A 25489-nucleotide genomic window follows, 5' to 3' on the forward strand; every position below is an offset into this window, starting at 1 on the left:
GTCACACAAAAGACAAAAAAATAATTTCAAAAAACTAATTGCTCTAAAAACTCATAACTGAATTTAAAGAATAAGTCAAAACAAAATCAAAACTATCATGAAAAACCTAAAACTATTAAAACCCTGGTTGGTGTAGACGTCTTTGAAAATGTAGTCTATTTTGGTTTGATGCTGCTCTTTTCCATCATTTCCAGAAATCTTTCAAAAACTACCTACAGGTACAAACGATTTAGAATCCGTATCAGATTTACACAAGCAATTTGTCTTCACAGTCACAACTCGTTCGAGAAAAATGGAAAATAAAAATGACCAGAAGACGGTGACAGAAAAGGAAGCCTGACGGTTCGCTAGTTAGCGCCCTGAGTTTCTTAGATTGTGGAAAAAAGGAAATCACATTTAAAACATGCACTCCTCTGAAATTCAAACCTGGAACCTCACGATTGTGAGGCAGCATCTATAACCACAAACTCACCGTGCTGTTAGGCCAATTCATTTATCAGCAATCTCGTTATTTTGTTTTCACCCTGCTCACTGACGAATGATCAGCGATGGACCTGATGGACAGGTTATACGAGGAATAACCCTCCTTTTTCTTGGGATGGCGCGCTAGACGCAGGTCCCCTCCTCCTCCGTGTGTGAACCCGCCCCTCCCTTCCTCTCTCATGTCCCTCACGCAGCCGCAATCGTCTCCCCTCTCTTTCTCTCTCTCTCTCTCTCTCTCTCTCCGTCTGCCCATCCTCGCATCACCAAGCCGAAAGAGGAGCCGCATCCCCCCACACCCGCCTCATCCTCTCCTCTCTTCTCCATCCACCGCTCCCTCCTCCAGCGCCGATGGACGCAAAAGGTTGCCTCTGAACGGCTCCAGCGTCAGCTCACCGAGTCTCAAGGTAAGCCGCGTCGAGCATCCGTGATCAAAATGTCCGATTGTTTTTTTTCCCCCACCATCCCTCCCACTCCAGCATCCTTTCTGCTGACGTGGAGCAGCAGGAATAGCGGTAGCAGTTAACATATGGCCACTTTGGGTGCATGCTGCTGTTGCGTGGGGCGGGGTGGGCTCAGCCTCCCGCCACCGGTGTTCCGATTCCGTCAATGTGGCCCGCTATGTGCTTTGACGCCCTTCATCCGCCTCCTTTTATAACAGAACGATGTAGCAGGCGATGCGTGTCTTTAGTTTCGAGCTCAGACCTCCGCCAAGGGCCTAACATTTTGTATACCCACCAGCTCACATGTGACTGGATTTTCGTCATGTGAGATTCACTATGCGCTCATTCAGAAATATTGTAAAAATCATCCTTTGTATCAGAATTTCATGAGGTCTGTTTCCTTAGGCCAGCCGCAAAGTTTTGTGGAGATCAGCTGAGTAGTTTTCACATAAGCGGTTACATCCGTCCTGGCATATTAATGAATTTGCATCACGAAGATGGGTGAATAATGCATGGCGGTTGACTAAAATGAAGAACGGTCTTATTTAGCAACATTTGGAGATTGAATGAATGGTGTGTAGACTTCTGCCAAGGTATATTAATGAATTTTTGTGCATTCTTCATTCATAAATTCAAAATGCATTGCAGTGTTGATGAAAGTAGGGGAAACCGCTCCTAATTGTCAATATTTGGGGCACAGAACTCTCAAAGGCATATTAATGATTTTTTTCCTCATAAACCTTAATTGATTATTCATGCACAAATTAATGAAAATGTCATAATGCATGTTGACAAAAATGAGTAAAAATTCTCCTATTTACTAACCTCCATGAAGGCATATTAATGAATTAACAAAATGAACATGTTGAAAAATGTTTTATATGTTGGCAAAACTTGTGAAAAAAAAAGGTCCTATTTTCCGCCAAGGTATATTAATGAATTTGTAGTCGCTACGAGTCGTGCATTATTCATCCATAACTTAATAAAAATGTTGCTAAATGCTTGCAGTATTGACAAAAGTTGGGGAAAGCTCACCTATTTACCAACACAAGGGTATATTAATGAAATTTTGTCATTAACTTGAATGGGTTTTTGGTCCACAACTTCATAAAAATGTTGAAAATGGATTGCACATGTTGAAAAAAAAAAAAGTCTTAACTTCTGTGAAGGTATATTAATGAATTTTTAGTCAATAAGAGTCGTGCATTATTCATCCATAACTTAATAAAAATGTTGCTAAATGCTTGCAGTTTTGACAAAAGTTGGGGAAAGCTCACCTATTTACCAACACGAAGGTATATTAATGACATTTTGTCATTAACTTGAATGGGTTTTTGGTCCACAACTTCATGAAAATGTTGAAAATGGATTGCACATGTTGAAAAAAAAGTCTTAACTTCTGTGAAGGTATATTAATGAATTTGTAGTCAATAAGAGTCATGCATTATTCATCCATAACTTAATAAAAATGTTGCTAAATGCTTGCAGTGTTGACAAAAGTTGGGGAAAGCTCACCTATTTACTAACATGAAGGTATATTAATGACATTTTGTCATTAACTTTAACGGGTTTTTGGTCCACAATTTCATGAAAATGTTGAAAATGCATTGCACATGTTGACAAAAACAAAAGTCTTAACTTCTGTGAAGGTATATTAATGAATTTTTGGATGCATTTTTGGTTTGAAAATGAATAAACATGTGTGAAACTATTGTATTCTGGCAAAAATGGGTAAAAATGGTTCTACTGTATTTCCCAACCTCAGTGAAGGCATATTCATGCATTTTTTGGCATAAACTTTAATTGATTATATTGGTTAACCATTTTATTATTTATTTATTTAATTATTATTTAAACTGTCCAATTCCACATGTGAGGCGCACACGTCCACCAAGGCATATTAATGATAAGATACATGCATACATTATTCATAAAATAGTCAAAATGTTAGACAAAAAATGAATTGTGAACAAAAAAGGACAAGCTGACCTGTATACCAACATTTTCATGGGGTCTGTTTACCTTGTCCATAAATCAGCTGAGTAGTCTTAGCATAATCCTGGTAAGCGCTTACATGCGCAAAGGCTTATTAATGAAATGTTCCCATCCAGATGCATGCATAATTCAGTGAGTGATTCAGAAATTAATGAAATTGTTGAGAAATGCAATTGTTCAGTTCTTTGAAATGTTGCTAAATGTGCTGAAAATGTAAACTTTTGGGGGATAGTCAAGGCACATTAATGAATTTCTGTAATTAAGATTCATGCATTCTTTAAAAAATAATGTATAAGTTGAAAAGTCCATTTCAAGTCACGACAAAAGTATTGTGAAAAATGGTCTTTTTAAACACATTTTCATAAATTTTGGGGCAGAGGACGCCACCAGGCATATTAATGAATTTTTTTCATTAACTCATTCACTCACAGCCATTTACACTGAATCAACACCCTTCGCTCGCGGCTGTTTTACTGGATTTTGACTGATTTTGCAAGGCCCACAGAATATTGCTATAAAAACATGGAACCTACCAAAAGAAAGATTAGAGTCTCTTCTTTCATCAGGAAAAAAAAGTATATTTCTATTTCTGTTTTGCAGCAATTAGTATTAGAATATAGCTTAAGTTTCATTAATATTCACATTCTTGGTTAAAACAATTACACAAAGAGCTTGTTGCAACATGGCCCTGGTTGATCTCTTATACGCTGCTGCCACCTGGTGGTCATTTTTTGTAATAACTATCATTGCTTTAAGTGACCTCTTTAGGTTAGAGGCTGCATCAAAGCCTTCTGTATGCTCTAGCATAAAATAAAACATAAAAAACGTTTAAATATGTTTTTGGGACCATGGCAATATTTAAACTAGAACGTTTTTATACACTTTTGGGAGCAAATGAGTTAAGCATTTTTTTAAAATAATAAATGAGATGTCCTAATGGCGTTTGACTGCGTTTTCAGACGGGGGCCACAATGAGCGAAGAGCCACCAGCCACCCCCAGCTGGCTGAGCCCCGACCCCACGGCGTGGGCCAGCGGTGGAGGGGGGCCGACGGACAACGCCAGCGTCCCGGTGACCTTCCCGGCGGAGGAGTCCCTTGCGCCCCGCCAGCTGCCCCTGCTGGTCAACCCATGGGACATCGTCCTGTGCACGTCGGGGACTCTGATCGCCTGCGAGAACGCTCTGGTGGTCCTGGTGATCTGGCAGAACCCGGCTCTGCGGGCGCCCATGTTCCTGCTCATCGGCAGTCTGGCCTTGGCCGACCTGCTGGCCGGCCTGGGCCTGGTGCTGCACTTCACCTGTGCCTACCTGCTGCAGTCGGACTCGGCCCAACTTCTCACCGTGGGCCTGGTGGTGGCCTCCTTCTCGGCGTCCGTCTTCAGCCTGCTGGCCATCACCATCGACCGCTACCTGTCGCTGTACTACGCCCTCACCTACAACTCGGAGCGCACGGCGGCCTTCACGTACACCATGCTGGTCCTCCTGTGGGGGCTGTCGCTCTGTTTGGGTCTGCTTCCCGTCACGGGGGTCAACTGTCTGGCGGAGGAGGCCACGTGCAGCGTGGTGCGCCCGCTCACCAAGAACAACATCGCCGTGCTCTCCGTCTCCTTCTTGCTCCTGTTCGGCCTCATGCTGCAGCTCTACGTCCAGATCTGCAAGATCGTGATGCGACACGCCCATCAGATCGCCCTGCAGCACCACTTCCTGGCTGCCTCGCCACACTACGTCACAACGCGGAAAGGCGTCTCCACGCTGGCCATCATCTTAGGGACCTTCGCCGCCTGCTGGATGCCCTTCACCGTCTATTCGCTCATCGCCGACTACACGTACCCGCCGCTGTACACCTACGCCACGCTGGTGCCCGCCACCTACAACTCGGTCATCAACCCAGTCATCTACGCCTTCCGGAATCAGGAGATCCAAAAGGCGCTGTGGTTGGTGTGCTGCGGCTGCGTTCCCGCCAGCGTGGCACAACGGGCCCGGACTCCCAGCGACGTCTGACCCAGTGGACCGGGTTTTAGGAGAGAGAGAGAGTGGAGGGCGCACCTTGGTTGGTTCTCACAGAGGATTGGACTGACCTGGGTGGGCTTTGAGAGGGGGATACCAACCTGGGTGGTTTTTGAGAGAGGGTGCTGACCCTGGGTTGGAGAAATCTGACCTGGGCGGGACTTGAGAATCTTGTGAGGACTTGGTGTCACTGAGTTGGTACAGGGGGACATCCCTGAGTTGGTGCAAAATTCTGGTGTGTTTTAAGAGAGAGGATCGATCGCCCCTTGGTTGGTTTAACTCGGTGGGTTTTGATAGAGGGGATGTCGTGGGCTTGTCTAACAGCAATGGGTGAACCAATTTTGAGAGTCCGGTTCCGCTAGGTTAGATCACCTGGGGTTGCTGAGAGGTTTGTTGAAACAGATGTGACACACAGTGCCATTGACGGATATAGACGTCATTGGCACTGCGTGGGTCCTTGTTGGTCCACCTGAGTGAGTTTCAGTGAGGGGACATCGGTTGGAGCTACCTGATCTGGTTGGGCTCTAACAGAGGAGGTTGGTCTACCAGTGGGCGTCCGGAGAGAGGAACAAACAGACCGGGGTGGGTCCTGAAAAGGGTCATCCTGGGGTCCACATGAGAAGGTTTGCGCAAATTGACCTGGGTGGGTTTGCGGCATGAGAGTTAAACCAGATGGTATCTTCTTGTCATCACGCAAGGTTTTTGCCTCTGTCTTCCTCACTTGAGGCGGCCATGTTGCATGCTGCCCACCATCCCAGCCTGCCCCGCCCTTGCCCCGCTCTGCAGAGGGTGCCTATCACATGTTCCTGCGCGGGGAGCGACTCGGCTTCGGCCGCCACGTGCTCGTCCTTCGGGATTATTGGTCGCTCAAAAGGCAGATTAAAAAACCAGGCAGACGACGACGACAAGCACGCAGGCCTCCCCCGCCCCACCCCCCTCCCAGCAGCAAATCTGAAGCAGCATCCATTCCCGCCCGCCGCCTGCCTCGAACGTGCGTGGCAAGCTAAAGAGGCGCGGTGAGCTAAAAATAGATACCGGCTTCTCTTGTGGAAATGAGGAGGCCTCGCTATGCTTCTTGTCTTGCACCGGAATTTTGTGTGTGAATGCGCTCGACGCTATCACACCGATAACGCCCCTCTCCCCCACTCAGGGGAGACCCCCTGCCATTACCCCCCCAACACACACACACACACACCACCACCGCCCCCCTTCCCATTTGTTATATCAGCGGAGGCTGCAGTGCAACATCCATCCACCTCACTTGTATTTACTTGATTTTTGAATGTTGACGCATTTGGAGGTTGCATTACAGCCCATGCAAGAGAATTCCACCATTTTGTTACTAGGATGTCAGTAGAACCATGTGACTTCTTTCAGCCAATCAACTACTGTAAATGGAATTATATCACAACGACAAAAGAATTAACCCATTGTAGGGCACTTACAGTGACATAATGCAATTATGGGGCATTTATTGAAATAACTAAAAATCACTTTTAATTCTTCTTATTATTGGAATCTAAATCAATTTTGCATGTTGGATTTATTTACATTTTATATATTGTTAAAACACTTTTGTTTCTGCTGTCCATTATGAAACATCTGAAAATTTTAAAATGTATTTTATTTTATTTTTTATTACTTTATGTTTAATTTAAATACTAAAATTCCTCATATTTAGGTACTATAATTTTTTTGTATTGATAATTATTATTTATATACTTCTCGTTCATGTCAGGTGACAAACATATCTCCACTTAATTTTTGATAAAAGTAAATTAATTTAAATACACTAAATATGTACATTTAGTACATATTTTAAAATTATTTTTTCATTTATTATTTTTTTAAATGTAGCATTATCATACCATAACGCCACTTTACAGTGCTCCTTTAAATACAATATATAAATTAAGTTATACTTAAATTTAGTACAGAACATTTTTTTACATTACGTATATCTATATTTAGATGTTTATTTTGAATTGGTATACAATACAGTATGTGCAACAGAGTATAGAGTATATCAGGGTTGACATGGTGATTTCCCAGTTTTCCAATAAGTGCTCCATAAAAGTAAAAAAAAAAAAAAAAAACAGCCACTGTAATGTCCTAATGGAGTCATATTATAAAACTGACGCATCTGCTTTTAAGCCCTTAAAGAGCTCTCGGCCGTTTTTCTCATTTTGTCAGCAATAACTAACCTTTGGACGGTAGTTATTTTCCGAGGTGAAGCAATACTCAGACAGCAATAACATCCACGCAACCTTACTGTGATTTCTTCCCGCGGAGTAAAGGCTATGAGAGAATAATCAAATGTGACGCATGCTTTAAAAAAAAAAAAAAAAAAGTCAGGCTTCATGGATGAATTTTCATTTGTTGCTTTGTCAATGTGAGCTCAAGTGATGATGTCATTAGATAATTTGTTTTGGGTGAAAGTTGAGGCCATTTAAACTGAAATAAACTTGTACTGGTACTGTAATATGGTCAAAAAACAAATTACAGCAAACCCCACCAAGTAGTACGTCCATTTAAAATGAATAAAAAGGCTTTCCAGAGCTGCAATTATTTTAATGTAAGATGATTTGTTTTTGTCCAAAATTTGTAAACATTTTCTTCCAATGAGGCCTAAAAACAAATTGCAACAAACCACACCGTGTAGTACCTCGAATTACAGCTCATAATAAGCACTTTTCAAATCTGTAATTATTTTATTAATATGACCTAATATGATAATGTATAGCTGATAGGACGTTGACATTCAGATTGCTTCATAACTGGGACAAAAAAATAATAGCAACAAACCCCATCGAGTAGTATCGCAAATAACAGCCAGTAATGGGGGTTTTTCAAATCTGTAATTATGTTATTAATATGACATAATGATGTAAATATCTGATTTCATGTCGATATACAAACCTGCCTAATCATGTGACAAAAAACAAATCGTAACAAACGCCATCGAGTAGTATCTCAAACAACAGCCCATAATGGGGGCTTTTCAAATCTGTAATTATGTTATTAATATGACATGATATGATGATGTAATCAGCTGATTTCACATTGACAGTCACACGTGCCTCATAATCGAGACAAAAAAAAGAACGCCACAAACCCCATCGAGTAGTATCTCAAACAACAGCCTGCAATGAGGGCTTTTCAGATCTGTAATTATTTTATTAACATGGCATAATTTGATGATGTAATCAGCTGATTTGACATTGACCATCAAACTGGCCTTATAACCGGGACAAAAAACGAATCGCAACAAACCCCATCGAGTAGTATCTCAAATAACAGCTTGTAATTAGGGCTTTTCTGATCTGTAATTATTTTGTTAATATGACCTCACCTGATGATGTAATCAGCTGATTTGACAATGTCAAATTTCTCTTATGACAGTCAAAAATTCAAATGCACCAACCTCTATGGAGTAGTAACTAATTACAGCCCGGAATAATCTGCTATCATACAATGGCGACTATACATCTTTATCGATGCCATAAATTTATCAGCACAACACATCTTATCACAGACATGTCATATCAAGTGACAGAAGCGCCCCACATGTTTTGTCGTCGCTTTCCCGAGCCGCCCTGAGTGTTGTAACCTCAAGTGTCTTTTGTGTGTGTTAGTCGTGCTATGAATTGCATGGCCGCATGTGGTCTCCTCAAGGGGGCAGTGTGTCGCTACAACCATGGGTGTCTTCCTTGACCGTCTGGAAAGATTTCACGTTTTTTTGTTCTCCACCGCATGCGCTGCCGCCACAACGTCATCGGACTTTAAAAAAAAAAGCGACGCTACTTGAAGCCAAAGCGAAAGATGATGATCGATGAAATCAGCGGAAGTCAAGTCAAGTGACCTCTGAATGATCTTATGAGCTAAACGGGGCCACTTCCAAATGATCTTGGAAGACTTTTGGGACGTGGCCCTGGTCTATGTTGACATCACGACGACGACAAAAAAACAAAAAAACAAAAAGTCTATTTTGTTATATTCATTGAAAAGTTCTATTTTTTTCGGCTTGAATTCCTTATGTTGTACGATGATATCACGGCGCTGTAAAAGCCTTTTTTTCTGAATGTAGTGACACACAAATTGTTTTGTTCTCGGCCTACGTTGTGTAAATAATAATAACAATAATAATACGGCATGCTTTCCAAATGGGGGGACTTTACCACCGTGCATGGTGCTACCAAAGCAGTCACTCTTAATGGAAGGAGTTGGGTCGCGCCACTTTTTTTTGCCCCCCCGCTAAATACAGAATTTGTGGTAAAAGGTGCCAAAAGGGCTTTTGTATCCAAGAATAGCAAAAGACTGTCACACAAACATAGTGAAAGTAATTGTGTAGCCAAGGAGGGGGCTGGAAGTGGTTCGAGCTAACTAACCCGACACTCAAGGTGTCCTGTGAATGTCTGGGGGGGTTGCCACAGTAACAGCATCGTGTGTTGTTTTTAAATGTGAAATGCACTTTATTGTTATTTTTTGGGGGGTGGGTGGGTGAGGGGAGGGATCACGATGGCACAATTGAAGTATCTGCAAAATGAGAATCAACATGCACTAATTTAATTGTAAAAAAAAACAAAAAACAACATTTATGTGAAGTGTGTGCTGTCTATTTTTCCAAAGTGTTCTAGTTGTACTTTTTATTGCTTTGGTTAGTTAATTTTCTATTAAAAAAAAACACGCAAACAAACACGTGCTGTGCATATGACGCCCGCCTCGTCTGGTTTCTTCATCCCCCCCACTCCTGCCCTCTATCTGGTTGCCGTGGCAACTCCGCTCCCGTCGCCATAGAAACAAGGGAGCCAGGTACAGTACGTGTGACGACAGCAGAGGACAGTGAGGAGACTCGCCAGCCGTTGTGCTCCATTCATGTTTTTTTTTTTTTTTTCCCTTTTTATTAGTCTCTGGTTTTACAAAGCTCACATTAGACATGATGCAGCCTCAACCATCAATCATTTTTATCACATTTACTTCCCGTTCATTGTCTCTAGCAGGGCCGGGCAACCTTTTTCCCCATTAGGAGCCATTTCGGTAAACAAAATGTACCCAAGCATGCGGCCATTTTAGAGTCATTCTGAACATTTCCAGGGCTCCTTTGGACTAGATTTTGCATTTAAAAATTCAGAAGACGGTTTTATTTAACAACATGAAATTTGATAGACATGTCTATCACGTGGAAACTCACAAAAAAAGTCTCAGGAAGCCATTCTTGAAAAGGCACAGGAAGTCTTTCATTTTGGTTTGAAATGGGCCAATTTAGGGTCATTTTGCCAATTTTCAAGCAATTTTTCATTTATTATGTGCGGCAATGACATCTCCATGAAATGAGATTGTAAAACGTCGCCTCATTTCTCCCAAAATATTCATAATTCCTCGCACCACACTGTGCTATGTGACATTGTTTTTTTTTTGTGCATACGTGTCACGTCATGTGTCACATTCACATTAGAAGCCGTATTTGTTTTTGTAACGTGAACGAGTACATAAAAAGATAATAATTTATTATTTTATGAGCATTTGTGCATTAAAGATTTTTGCATTTAAATATTTAGCCCCTTAAGACAGTTTATCTTAGAAACATTAAATTTAATCGACATCATAAGCAGACTCACAAAAAAAAAAAAAAAAAAAAAAAGACTCAATCAGCGATTCTTAAAAAGACACAAGATGTCTACCTTTTTTGCGGCCAATTTATGTTCAAAATTAATTGGGAAATTGTACTAACTCACCTCAACAAAGTCAGTCGAACCAAGTGTCCTACGAAATTCATAGGCGCCCTCTACTGGTGAAACTGTACAGCTGCATTGCATTTCCTTCTTGGTCCAGATCACGTCAAACCACTCTGGTGGGCCACATATGGGCCGTAGGTTGCCCACCCCTGCTCTACCTGGTGATCCATAGCGTAATGTTCAATTAAAAAAAAATAGGAAGGAATTAGCTGAAGAGGAAAGTCTCTAGTTGAATCTAACACTTTCAAAAGTGGCATATACATCAAATTATACATGACATGTGAGTGCAGCATTACAACAGGTACACTAGGGGGCACTCACGGTGCTTGAAAAGCATCCAGCAAGACGTGACGGTTGGTTACAGTATGTTGACTTCTTTACAGTGCTTGTTGCAGTTTGTGGACCCTTCAGCTTATACAGTATGTGACTGTGTGTGTGTGTCTGTGTGTGTGTGTGTGTGTGTGTGTGTGTGTGTGTGTGTGTGCTTCAATCGGACCAGTCGTTGTCCTCCAGCTCCGAGTCGTCTTCGGAGTCCGAGTACTCCACGGCGATGCGGCGCGACAGGATGGTGGCCACGTCGTTGCCGACGGGCTCCCGCTTGGCCTGCTGCTCCTGTTGCTCCTGAACCTTCTTCAGCTGGATGCCTGCAGGGGAGGTAACACAACATCAATAAAGTATGACCCAACAAAAGTATATATTTTTACCAGAGGTGCACATTCCTAGATGTTTAAATAACACCACACACACACGCACACATACCCATCCGGATGGCCGCCAGCAGGTCGCTGCGGGCGTCGTTGACCACGCTGCTCTCCAAGGGCACAGGCGACGACATCTTGTGCGCCATAGCGTGGGAGGCGCCGGCTTGGAGAGGTGGCGGCGGGGGCCCGGGAGGCGGCGGGGCGGCCGGCCCGCCGCATATGACCGGCGGAGGCGGAGCGTAGCCCCCGGGTCCGGGAGACATGGGTCCACCAGGTGGCGAGGCGAAGGCTGTCAGGGCGGAGGGGATGAGTGGAGCAGGGGGTGGCGGTGGCGGCCCCGTGTTGGCGTAACCATCCATGCTGCAAGAAAGATATGAACGGTGCACCGAATGAAGTGGCTGGGAGTATTTATTGGAGGGGAGGACTTCATTTTTAACAACAATTTTTTTAAATAAAAAATGTTTCCTTGGTATTTAAATTAATATAAAGCTAAAGTGGAGTTTTATGTAATGAAGTGATTGGGGGTATAAATTGGAGAGGAGGATTTCATTTTTAACAAGAAATTTATTTTTTTTTTTAAGACTAAACAATATTACCTGGATATTACAATGAATGTAAAGTTAAAGTGGAGCTTTATATAATGAAGTGCCTGGAGGTGTTTATTGGAGGGGAGGGCTTCATTTTTAACAACCTTTTTTTTTTTTTTTTAATAAAAATGTTTCCTTGGTATTTAAATTAATATAAAGTTAAAGTGGAGTTGTATGTAATGAAGTGGTTGGGGTTATTTTTTGGAGAGGATGACTTCATTTTTACAACAAATTATTTTTTTAAGCCTAAATGTTACCTGGATATTACAATTAATGTGAAGTTAAAGTGGAGCTTTAATAATGGAGTGGCTGGGGGGTTATTGGAGGGAGGGGAGGGCTACATTTTTAATAACAAATGTTTTTTTTGTTTTTTTTTTTAAATAAAAATGTTTCCTTGGTATTTAAATTAATATAAAGCTAAAGTGGAGTTTTTTGTAATGAAGTGGTGAGGGGCATTTATTGGAGGGGAGGGTTTCATTTTAAACGACAAATATCTTAAGACTAAACAACGTTACCTAGATATTACAATTAATCCATCCATCCATCCATTTCCTTCAAACCGCTTACTCCTCACAAGGGTCGCGGGGGTGCTGGAGCCTATCGCAGCCAGCTTCAGGCAGTAGGCGAGGTACACCCTGAACTGGTTGCCAGCCAATCGCAACTATTAAGATTAATGTAAAGTTAAAGTGAAACATTATATAATGAAGTGGCTGTGGGTGTTTATTGTTTATTTTTCCAAACACAATGGTGGGATAGGGAGAACTACACATAAAATGGCAGTGTTTATTCAAGGCGAGGATTTTTAAAAACACATGGTAATCACTGTATCACAATTGATGTCAAGTGAAGAGGAAGCTTTACCTCATGAAGTGGCTGGGGGCCTTCATTCGCTAGTGTCTATTAGCAGGAGGGTTTTAAGAAGATTACTAAACAACTGCTTTGGTTACCAACTGAGCTGAAATGGGCTTTGCAACAAAAAATGTTTTCTTTTTTTTTTTAATGAGGCCTCTATTTGAGGAAGGTATTCATTTATCTTGATTAGGTAAACTGGTTTTAATCAGTTGATGCCTCGAGGTTTACCTGTAGTCCAGTGGAGGCAGGGACATGGAGCCGCCGTTCATCGCCTCGGCAGGCGGGGGAGGCAGCGGGACTTGCTGTTGATGCTGGTGGTGGTGGGCGCGGCCAAGCGTGCCGCCCTGATAGGCTGCGGCTCTGCCCCTGTTGTCGTGGTCGCCTCCTCCGCGAGGGCCGTGGCCGGCCGCCATCTGAGCGGCCAGGGCGCTGGGCGGCGGGCCCGAGTAGGTGTGGGCGTGGCCGGCGTGGTTCATGGCATTGGGGTAGTGGTGCAGGTCACCTGCTTGAGCCCTGGTAGGTCAAGGAACAGGTTACATTGTAGTACAATAACAATGCAATACTTTTGGTCTGAAAAAAATCAGTCTAATGTATAGCAGAGCTTTGTAATTCACTCACAATTATTTTCTGCATCCATCCATCCATTTTCTTGACCGCTTATTCCTCACAAGGGTCGCGGGGGGTGCTGGAGCCTATCTCAGCTGCCTTTGGGCAGTAGGCGGGGGACACCCTGGACTGGTTGCCAGCCAATCGCAGGCAGTAAATATTTGTATAATTTATTTATTTTTATTGCATATTTAAATAAAGTAAATATTTTCATTGTTAATGACTTATTTTGTTCAATATTTAAATGTGGTAAATATTTTATTATTTATTTATTTTATTTCCCATTGAAATGCAGTAATTATTTTTATTGGTCAGTAATTTTTATTACATATTTAAATATAGTAAATATTTATTTAACTGCAGTAAATAACAGAAAAAAAACTATAGTATTTAGACAAAATATATTTGTTTGAAAACAAACTTGTTTTTATATTTGAATGCAGTAAACATTTTTATTATTTATTTTTATTGCATATTTAAATATAGTTAATATTTTCATTGTTAATGACTTATTTTGTGCAATATTTAATTGTGGTAAATATTTTATTATTTATTTATTTTATTGCACATTGAAATGCAGTAAATATTTTTTTATTGGTCAGTAATATTTATTACATATTTAAATACAGTAAATATTTATTTAACTACAGTAAATAACAAAACAATCTACAGTATTTAGACAAAATATATTTGTTTGAAAACAGCAAAATAAACAATACTTTAGTTTGTACTTATTACTAAAATGTGACAAGAATCAAATAAGTACCATAAATATAATAAAATAATATGAATGAACCTGAATAATAATAACATGAATTACATCACTTACTTCCCGATCATATTTTTTTTAGGCTGTGAAGCTTTCCATTACTTTTTCTGGTATACTCGCCAGAACTACATTACACGAAAATTGCATTGTAAAAATCTGTCAAAAATGATGTAATCATACAGTGGACTGTGTAGACTTTTTATATCACTGTATATCTGCGTCTGTGTAGAAAATATTAGCGTCACTTACCTGTTCTCTGGAGACATGGAGCCCTCGGAGGAGGCCCCTCTGTCTCTGTGTATGGTGTGACGGTGGTCTGGCCTCAGTTCTTTATCCAGCGCCATCATGTTCCACTCCTGTCGGCGGTTCCTCGCCTTCCGGACCTTCTTCACCTCCCTCTGCAACGTTCCGTCCACGCAGCGCTTTTGTTCCTGGGTTCAGTGGACACGGACATTCTTTGAATGAATCATCACAACAAGTTTTGGAATGTTTTTTAGAAGCCATTATCCTGTTGATAAAACAGATTTTATGTGAGGTGATTTTATGTTATTGTTGGGGTCCCCCCCATCCGCATGTTACGGTTTTAAAAGTTTGTGCTGGTGAGTGATGTGGGAGTCAGCCAATGAGATTGTGCAACCTTCTGTTTCCGCTTCTCTTTCCTCTTGTCTTCCGTGTCTTGCAGCATCTTCTCTTTCCACAGGTTGAAAAAGTAGGAGGGATCGGTGTAGAACTTGAGCGCTTCCTTCTTGTCATCCCTGCACACAGTAAACAGAAATGAGTTAAAAAAAAAAAAGATTTTTTTTTTTATTCCTCCACACTTTGAGCTCCAAATACATGGTCGCCAATTTTATCGTATTATTATTGTTTTATCTTCATGTCCCACCTGTATGAAGAGAGGATAGTCAGTGGCGGGGGCTTGTCACTCAAATTGTACATCTCCTTCACCGGATTGGGCACGCTGCTCTTGGACACCACCTGCTGGTCTTGAGTGGTGGAGCTCTTGAAGGCTTTGCGCATGTTGATGTCTTGTAGGGAAACTGTGCACAAGAAGTGAGCAGGGATGTTTTTGTTTTTTTTTAAATAAAAAAAAACATTTAAAATTTTTTTAAAATCTGCTTCACCGATCATATACAGTTTTAACAGTCCTGTGATATTTATTGCATTAATTTGGCCAAAATAAGTTAATTAAAATGTATTTGTTTGTATTCATTTATCTGTATTTCAAATAATACTGTTTATGAATAATTTGTTATTTGACACATTGCAAAAAATGTAAAAAAAAAAAAATGAAATCAGGTTTATACATTTGTTGATGCATTTATTTTATAATAACGTTTAGAAATGACAAAATTATTTTATTAATGCAAAATATATATAATGTATACACAAATATATACAAAATATGAATAACGATATAATTTATTAACTCTGATCTTTAGAGTTCTACTCTTTCCCTTATTAACAAATGTATTATAAAAACATAAGTATTTTTATAATTTACTAACTCACATAGGACTTACATTATCTAGTGTCCTATAATTTTAATTTTTCCTAAAACTGGTTGATTAAAATGTAGTTCTTCATTTATATATTATCTACAGTATTTATTGTAAGAATTTTGCAAATACTAAAACATAAACAATTTATAATACTGATAAAATATTTATGTATAAAACAAATATTTAAAAATATATATACAGTATTTATATACAGTAATTTTATCACTTATTATTCAAAAGACCTGCCGCAACTCTCCATTTTAAAAATCAAAATGTGCCGCATCTGGTTTCATGGATGGAAAAAAAAAAAAAAAGAGAGAAAGATGGACTGCATGTACGTAGCCGATGCCCCACCTTCCTCCACGGTGGAGTCCAGCTGCGTGACCTTGACGGCCAGCCGGTCGATACGGTCTTGGAGAGAGTTGGCACGCAGGTAAAAAGTGTTGGCTTCGTTGAACAGCTCGCCAAATATGTCCTCCGCATGTTTGCCTGACGGACGATACAAAGAACGAGCGAGATAACACTTTTGTCAACGCTAAGAGCAAAGCAAAGTGAAACGCCACAAACGAAACTAGCATTGATATTGCTATGTTACTTGAAGAAGAAAACTATTTAAAAATACACAAATATTTAGCTTTTTAACTCATCCAAAACCAAAAACGTATAAATACGTTTTTAATACTTTGTTCTTCACTCCCAAAAACATATTTAGACTTTTTATATATATATATATATATTTTTTTTATACTAAAGCATACAGAAGGCTTTGATACAGTTTCTAACATGAAGAGGTCGCTTAAAGCAATGGTAGTTATTACAAAAAACGGCCAGCAGGTGGCAGTAGAGTATAAGAGATCAGCCAGGCCATGTTGCAACAAGCTCTTTTTGCCAGTGTTTTCAACAGGTTTGTGAATAATGATGAAACTTGGCGTTATTCTAATGCTTATTGCTGAAACAGATACAAATATACTTTTTTGTCCTGATGAAAGAAGAGACTCTAATCTTTCTCTTGATAGGTTCCATGTTTTATAGCAATAAAACAGAATGTTCTGTGGGCCTTGCAAAATCAGTCAAAAACTAGTAAAACAGCCGGGAGTGAAGGGGGTTGCTTCAGTGAAAATGGCTGCGAGTGAATGAGTTAATCCAGCACAGTGTACTTAATTTGTATTTTACTTTCGAGTCAAGTTTATTTATATAGCGCTTTCAAACAGCTTGAACTGTCACAAAGCGCTTTACAGAAGAACAATATGTTTGCATCTTATTCTTTGAAAAAAAATCTTAAAACATTTTTTTATTTAACTTTTACGATTATACAAATATGTACTTTAATCTTCATATATTTAAGCACAGCGGTAATATTCATTACAGTGTCTTAAACCTTTTTTCTCTTATCAAGTACAGTTAAGTTAGAGTATATTTAAATTTTAGGTACGATATACAGTATTCGCATTTAATCTTTCAGATCTGTTTGCCTTTCAAACATTTATTTGGATACATCTTTTTTTAGGCAGCACTTGGTGTAAAAAGTTTGAGAACTACTTTGCTATTATTCAAATGTTACTAAATTCCAACAATACTTGCTTCTGGGAAGTGGTCCTACATTGAAAGGAAGAGCAACATAAATCATAACAAAAACTAATTGGAAAAATGTACTGCGAAATGCTCCAAAATAAACAAACATTGTTAATGAATGGCAAATGAAGCTTCTGTACAGCTTGGAATGGAAATACCAAGAAGGGGAGGGGACTATTTGCAGGCCTCCCGCTGACAGGATGGGCTTCGGGACAAAATATTTCCCGGATGCGGAGCGCTTGAGCCCTTTCAACTCTGACCTCACACCCTGAGGGGTTTTAAGGACGGCCCACCGCTTTTCTGGACATTTTACATGCATATGTGGCTTGTGTGTGAGCACTTGAATGTGAATATAAGTCACAAAGCTGCAACTGTTCAAAAACAAAAAGGACATGAAAGATGGATGCCCTCACATTGACTGGATCAATAGAAAACGGCATGCACACGCACACACATTATCTGTACACACACATGCAGCTGTCGGAGATTTGCCAGCCTCATAACCCCCTGGGTGTGTACAGCCATGGTGATGGCCAACATCAAGATAACAACAGCATGCAGTGCAGACCCATATATTGCACATTTCATAAAGCCTATTTATGATACAAAAAATACTATCAGGGTACTGGTAAATGAAATATGTCAGGGATTTGCTTATGGGGCCAGTGAAAATATTAGGCAGACTTGAACAAAGCAAAAATATTAGAAAAAAATATCTAAAAATATAAAAAAGTTACACAAATATTAGAAAATAATTATTTTACAAAATGAAAAACTATTAGTTATAATTTAAATATAAAAATACTGCAGAAGTAGAAATTAATAATATTGACTAAAATTATGTTTTTATATTAGAATTTGAATTATTTTATATTAGAAAAGAACAGATACATTTTGGATTACATGTCAGTCAATATAGAAAAAGTTTTTACTAAAAATACAGACAAATTTTGGATAAGAAAAAACAAAAAAAATGCAGAAATATTGGTCAACATTATAAAAGATTTCACTTAAAAAACAAAACAAAACATTGACTTATAAAATCCAAAAATAGTGCTACGGCAAACAATTTTAGAAATCTATAGAAATAGAAAATAGAAATCAATAGGAAAATGTTATGATAGTAAACCAAAAACATATTCCAACAGCAATAAATAAATAAATAAATAAATAAATACAAATATTTGAATATTTGAAAATATTAGGTAAAATAAAAATAAAAATAAAGATAATATCAAATATTTTTTAATAATACCATGGCAAAAACAATTTAAATGAAATGATACAAAATGTATCACTAGACTGAAAAAGACAAAAAAATAATAATAATTGAGAAATAAAATAAAAAAAATACAACAAAAAATATGAGGGAGCTATAGAATATCTACTACAGCAAGAATAAAAAAAATTTGCTATGACAATAAATTCAAAAACACATTACAACATCAATTTTAAATAAATACAAATATTTGAATGAAAGTTTTAGGTAAAAATACAAAAATGTGGGAAAATAATTTTTAAAACAGTATGGCAAAAAAAATTAAATGACATGATACTAAATGTATCACAACAAGAAAATTACAAAAATTACAACAAAAATGCAAAAATATTAGAAAAAAAATAATGTTGCTGCCTCTGCAACAGGGCTCATCTCATCTTCTCATCTTTGCATTTCACTGTTGTCACTCAAGTGTTATGTTGGTTTTCATACTAACAGTGGTGATTTTATTTTTCAAATTGTTAGCGTAATAGCAAAACTTCCCAAGTGACTTTTGAATGCAAGGTTTCCATAACTGCAAAAAATTTGACCCGTGAAACTTGCATGAGGTAGCTCTCTTTTGGCCTTGGCGGAGGTCCTCACTCAAGTGGTGTATGTATGTATGTGTGTATGTATATATGCGTGTGTTATGGTGCGTCTTACTCAGGCTGCTGAGTTGGCGGATGATGGCGGAGAGCGTGTTGTTCATCACACACTCCAGCTCGCTGCCGATGCCCTCGGGGAGCTCCCCGCGGCACAGGTGGCGCGGCTCGATGTTCCTCTTGACCAGCGGCATGGCGACGCTGGCAAGCCTTCACCACCACGTACGACTGTCACACGGACACATAAATTAGATGACTTTTCATCAAAATGTGTTTTTTTTTTAATGCTCTAAAAATATTACTAAAAAATATATACTAATGGTTGAAATTCTTTAACCCCACACCCCCTTAAAAATATATATATACTTTAATAAAATATGAATAATTTCAATTAAAAAAAATACTCTAAGTCTATGAGTAGAAAAACATGAAAATAAACTTTTGGAAAAAAACTACAAAAATATCAAAACAAACATAATTACAAATATAGGACACAAAAGAATAAGAATAAAAAAATAAGATTACAAAAATTATTTGTGACATTAATTACAAATTTAATTACATATTACTATCCATATCCATCCATCCATCCATTTTCTGAACCGCTTATTATAAAAATAGAAAATTATCTAAAAACAAATGCAAACATATTACAACATAAAATAGAAATATAAGTCAGAATACAGAAATATTAGACAAAGAAAATAAAAAAAAAGATTAGAAAAATGAAATATATTCAGAAAATATTGACAAAAATATAGAAAAAAAAATGTAAGACAAAATAATAGAATACAAAATAAAATAAAAAATCCCCCGCCAAAATAATAGAATGTTAAGGCAGAACTTAACATAAAACAAAAAAAATAATTCAAAATACAGAAATATTAGACAAAGAAAATACAAAAAAAGACAAGAAAAATTAAATATATTCAGAAAAATTTGGACAAAAATATAGAAAATAAAATTCAAAAAATATACAACAAAATAATAGAAATAATACAAAATTTAAAAAAAATACCCCCCAAAATAATAAAATGTTAAGGGACAAACAGTAAAAAAAAATAATAATTAAAAATATATGACCCCCCCCCAAAAAAAAAAAAAACAGGGAAAATGGGGTTAGGGTTAGTCAAGAAAATATGAGCCATAATAATAGAAAACTTGCGATTGGCTGGCGACCAGTTCAGGGTGTACCCCGCCTACTGCCCATTGCCAGCTGAGATAGGTTCCAGCACCCCCCGCGACCCTTGTGAGGACTAAGCGGTTCAGAAAATGGAGGGATGGATGGATGGATGGATGGATGGATGGATGGATGGATGGATGGATGGATGGATGGATGGATGGATGGATAAGAGTAAACTATTAGGACATGTTTCTAAAAGAATATCTTACAACAACAAAAAAAAGAGCAAAATATTTTATAAAATACTACAAAAAAATGATGTTAAAATGGAAAAGTATTAGAACAAAATGGAGGGGCCTATTAAATCAATATGTTCAATGATGCTGGCAACAGATCAAGGTCTAAGCACAACGACCGGCAGCGAGGATTAAGGCATTAGCGATAGCAAGATGCAGCGTGCCGGCTAATCCCAAACCGGCCTGTCAGTGGCCCAGCTGGAAACCTGACACAAATGCAGATCGGTTGACAGAAAAAGTGAGAATGATGCTCTCAAAATGTGCAACATTCACATAAAATAGCAAGCACACTTATAGAGGAAACAAATTATGCCTTTTTTAAAGAAACTTTTATTCATAAGAAGCTAAGCTAGCTCAGAATTTCTTGACCAAGCCACTGAAATACAGTCATACCTTGACGACAGTAAACAAACAAGTTATTTAAATGATATATTGCTCCATTTTGTGATGGAATCGATGATCGATTTATTTGAACCTGCTGATCAGTGAGCAAAAATTCTGATGGTGTGACTCTTAATCCATCCATCCATCCATCCATCCATCCATTTTCTTGGCCGCTTATTCCTCACTAGGGTCGCGGGGGGTGCTGGAGCCTATCTCAGCTGGCTTTGGGCAGTAGGCGGGGTACACCCTGAACTGGTTGCCAGCCAATTGCAGACTCTTAATTCATAAACCAAAATTATTTATTATTATTTTTTTCATAGCATGTTCATTTAACGATGGCAAAACTTGTAAGAATATCTCAATAGACCCGCAGGAGAAATCCCGGCGTGCATCAGAGCGGCCATCTTATCAGCGCCTCGCTTCCTATTTTGGCAGCCTCGGCCCAATTCCTGTTTCCTGCTCCCGCCTGTGTCACCTCTGCTCTTCCCGTCCAAACAATGCTGCTCTGTCCGCTCTTCAAGAAGCGACTGGAGAACAAAAGACTCCAATTGCCACTTAAGACTGGACCACATGTGCGGCTACATTTAGCACAAAACCTGCTAAAGCAATCCAGAGTCGTTCCAACATATTGTATCTATTTAGGTTATTTCCTATGAGGCTGTGTAAATGCCGTCGATTAAAGGGTTGTTAACACCGCCACAGATGCTGTTCTTAGGGGACCAACCCATAACTAGTTATTTAAAACAAAAAAATCAGCTAATTTTTGCTTTTTTTTTTTTCTGTTGTAAAGTTAAATACTCTAAGATGGATGGATAAAAATCAATGGAGTGAAAAAATTTTTTTAAATTACTTTTACAGCCATTTAATTGGTTATTGAAATGTTTTCTGCCAAATATCAGTCTAAAAAAAATCCATATTGGTCGTGAGCTACTGTCTAACATTTTGCTTTTTTTGTTAGCATTAGGCTAAACGGACATTAGGTGAACAAAGGGTTATTTAAATTAAAAAGACAACATCATGTGGTCACACAGCACAAGACTGTCAGCAGTTGCTTGCGGCGGGGAACAACTGCAGCCTGGACGGATGGATCAGTGTGAGCAGAGACACCCAATTGACCGGAGTTTGGTTTTGGGCATGACAATCACATCAATGAGGCGAGATAATGAGCAGCATAGAAGGAAAGGGGGGGCAAACCTCCAATGCATGAGAGAAAGTGGAAGGCAAAATGAGTGAGTGAATGAGAGAGTGCGTGTGAGTGGGAAGTGATGTGTGACGTTAATGCAAGTAAAGAGAGTGGGGTGGTGGTGGGTGGGTGGGATATGGCAAAGGGGGAGGGGTGGAAATCGGGACCTCAGGGGAAGCCACACTGAAAAGGTTCCCGGGACAATGGTGCTGCGTTCACACGGCAACCGCGCCAGTTCTCCCATGCATCCTCCCAAACCCCCCGTCTCCTCTTCTTGAGGCCCCCCGCCGTACTTTTCTTACCAGCTTCCTCTTCCTGTGAAGCTCAACTAGGCGAGCTATTTTATTTTTTATCTCTGTATCGTAATCACATGTAAAATTTTGTTCACATTCATATATATTCTGTGGAATATAGTACAGTATTCTTTTTACTTTATAATTTAAACATAAGAGAGACCAGGACCCGGACGATTAAATGTTAGCTCTTTTTAAAATCGGCTAAAATCTGCCGATTTTTGGTCTTTTTTTTTTTTTTTTTTTTACACATTAAACACATGATAACATAAGACGATAATGACAATTAAACACTCCACCCGAAAGATCTACCCAAAAAAAAATCGGCCGATATTTGCCGATTTTTCTCTCAGTTGTAAAGTTAACAAACACTAAAGTCCTTGTCAAAGTATTGTGAAACAATAAAATTTTCTGCCTGTAATTTATATCTTTATTGTTGTAAGCATTGTGGACAAAAAAAAAGTTGTTTTATTCATTTTAAATTTATTGATTAATCAGCTGATTTGATTCATCTGAATTTTATTCTGCCAAATATCAGAATTGACATTAAAAAAAAAACAAAAAACAAAAAAAAAACATATCAGCCATATTGTTTCGAATGGGGATGGGCAAGTACCGATTCCAGGTATTATGTTATTTATTATATCATTTGATGTTATTTTTATGGATCTACTGCTACTGCTCACTTTGCTGCGATTGTGGTATTCGTAAACACATATTGCATTTTATAGAATACATCCCATCTGTGCGTTAACAACGAGTGACCCCGGGGTTACCACTTCCTCGCCAAGATGGCCGCTTCGGCCCCAGATGTGTCACGAAGTGAGGGCGGAGCGTTTGCTAATTTATGAGCCGGTGCTTCTCGCCTCTGCGGGGGCTGTATTTTGATCTGGTGAATAATGCAAACGGGATTACGTCACCGCCACTCCGTTTCGTGGGTGATGTCATTCCTTCTGCTGTAAAAATTGTACCTGTGATGAAATATTCATCACATGGTTGGTGCACAGCGTAGCTTCTTAGTGGTAGTAATAGTAGTAGTATAGGGCTTCAGTATGTACTGTATGACATGATATTCTACAACCCCATGACTACTGCTAGTAAGACTAGTTAGTACTATTGCTCGCTTTTTCATGACTACTCTACTAGTACTTTCTTGGCTAGTTGAAATTAATGGATCTGGATGGATGGATGTTCAATTTCAGGCAGGGCTTCTTCCGATGTTTTGTTACATCCTGACATGTTTATCATGTTCACTTGATTTCATCTCATGTCCAGGGTTCTGGTAGGCAGATTTAGTAAGTATGTCAAAGTACAAGCCCTTGGAATTTTGCTGCTTCAAACCACAATGGCCGACTTCCTGTTCAATTTTGGGTCTGCATCCTTGAAAGTTATTCCTGACTTGACAGACATATCCGTCCAATTTTGTTTTGATTTGTGAGACTGATGACAGGGGGCTATTTTTTTTGTAATGTTCCGTTGTCTCTCGCCCATTAATTCTTCAACTCATCATCTCTATTTGATGCCAAAAAAAGACGACTTCGTGTTCAATTTTGGAGAAAGGATTTAAGAGTTTTTTGTGTGCATCCTGACATGACAAATGTCTACCCAATCACGTGTTGGTCGGTGAAATTTTTCCCCCAACTTTCCAGTGGGTGCTATTGACTAATTTTTTACAAGAGTCGTGTTAGGTACCCTATACATTTCCGCCAGATTGCAAAAAATAAAAATAAATGCATTGCATTGGTCAAAGTCATAATTGCTTTCTATGCCACCATTATTGTCTGCAATACAGTCACATGAACATCATGTATTGACATTCACAGACCCTACTCAATAGTACTCGCACTACTTTCTCTCTTTATGATACACGCACACGCACACGCACACATAAATGGCAACCACTATCAATCAGCCTTCCGCACCGTCGCTTCCCGTATCTGATGGGCTGACCCACATCTGTTCATAGGAAGCACCCCTACATCTCTACAGCCTATAAAACTCCAAGCCGGACGCCGCCGTTCTGGGCGTTTACATCACCCGTTTCCGACAAACACACATAGGGAATAAAATAGGCGTGAAGTAAGGTAGCAGAGCGAGAAATAGACCATTCCTAAAGCAGATTTCGGCCGCCGAGACTCCCAAGAATGACCACTTGGTTAGCTAGCTTAGTCCAATGGTTCGACTTGTGAGTTAGAAGACAATTAAATAGAAATATTCACTCATGTTTCGTTTGGATAATGAAGGGATGCACTGGTTGTTGTAAGTAAATGATAAAAAGGCCCTCACCAATTATTGAATTAGTAGACAAAATCAGCCGGTCCGCATGTCCCGTTAGATAGTCCCATTAGCACTGGCATCCTAACATTACATCGCCCCCCTCAGCCTGTCTGGCCACTCCGGGGGGAAATCTTCTCAGGACACGGACACGCCCTGCTAGCCAATCAGAGCTCGAATCAGGAGCTTTGACACATGATGGGCGTTCGTGGGAACCAATGAAATGCGGAGGAGGGAATGAATGACAAGGATAGCAATTTGGGTGGTTGGTGTGTGTGTGTGTGTGTGTGTGTGTGTGTGTGTGTGGGGGGGGGGGGGGGGTGTTCGGAGTATCGTTGGGCGCTGTTTATTTTTATTTTTTCCTTTTTCATGAAACTAAATTGTATTTGTATTTCCAAGTAATCTTTATAATTGGGTAACACTGCTAAGAAGGTTGAGATAAGACACTGTTAAGATTGTGTAACAGAATAGCTAGGTCAGCATCTTGTAGAAAGATTCAGTTGAGAGGATTACTATGGTACTTAAATAGACCAAGGTGTGTTTTAAATCAGGCACTAGTGGTCAGTGAAAGGCTGCATGATAACTCACGGAACAAAATAATTTAACAAAAACCATGAAAATATCTGGAATTTGACAAAAATGGTTGACTTCCTGTTCCATTTTAGCCCAGGATTTTTTTCCCAAAATAGCTGGTTTAAATCAAATTGTCAGTTACTATTGAATGTCTGGCCTGGAGGCTATTTTTGTCTAAATTACCACAGTTCCTCACCAACTAATCTTCCAAATAATCATCCAGCTTTGGTGCCAAAATGGATGTCACATCCTGTTGAT

General features: G+C 39.2%; 2 protein-coding genes across 2 annotated transcripts; one reads left to right on the forward strand and one right to left on the reverse strand.

Moving 5' to 3' along the window:
- Positions 1-722: 722 nt before the first annotated feature.
- On the forward strand, positions 723-9638 carry gpr12 (G protein-coupled receptor 12). The gene is made up of 2 exons (XM_077508345.1): positions 723-887; positions 3878-9638. The coding sequence occupies exon 2, from the start codon at positions 3890-3892 to the stop codon at positions 4916-4918; it is 1029 nt and encodes a 342-aa protein (XP_077364471.1). The 5' UTR covers positions 723-887; positions 3878-3889; the 3' UTR covers positions 4919-9638.
- Positions 7377-24814, reverse strand: wasf3b (WASP family member 3b). Its single transcript, XM_077508342.1, has 9 exons — positions 24671-24814; positions 19167-19333; positions 16028-16162; positions 15058-15211; positions 14812-14929; positions 14424-14605; positions 13028-13312; positions 11419-11720; positions 7377-11303 (listed from the first exon to the last, which is right to left on the reverse strand). The coding sequence occupies exons 2-9, from the start codon at positions 19297-19299 to the stop codon at positions 11146-11148; spliced, it is 1467 nt and encodes a 488-aa protein (XP_077364468.1). The 5' UTR covers positions 19300-19333; positions 24671-24814; the 3' UTR covers positions 7377-11145.
- Between the last annotated feature and the right edge of the window lie 675 nt (positions 24815-25489).

This window comes from Festucalex cinctus, chromosome 20, assembly GCF_051991245.1.
Source record: "Festucalex cinctus isolate MCC-2025b chromosome 20, RoL_Fcin_1.0, whole genome shotgun sequence".
In the NCBI taxonomy this organism is placed as follows: domain Eukaryota; kingdom Metazoa; phylum Chordata; class Actinopteri; order Syngnathiformes; family Syngnathidae; genus Festucalex; species Festucalex cinctus.

Coding starts and splice junctions, on each gene's coding strand:
- wasf3b (XM_077508342.1), bottom strand. CDS start 19,299: ATGCCGCTGGTCAAGAGGAACATCGAGCCGCGCCACCTGTGCCGCGGG. Junction 11,721..13,027: donor CTGCCTCCACTGGACTACAG/GTAAACCTCGAG, acceptor TCTTTCTTGCAG/CATGGATGGTTACGCCAACA. Junction 11,304..11,418: donor GCTGGCGGCCATCCGGATGG/GTATGTGTGCGT, acceptor CCTCCCCTGCAG/GCATCCAGCTGAAGAAGGTT.
- gpr12 (XM_077508345.1), top strand. CDS start 3,890: ATGAGCGAAGAGCCACCAGCCACCCCCAGCTGGCTGAGCCCCGACCCC.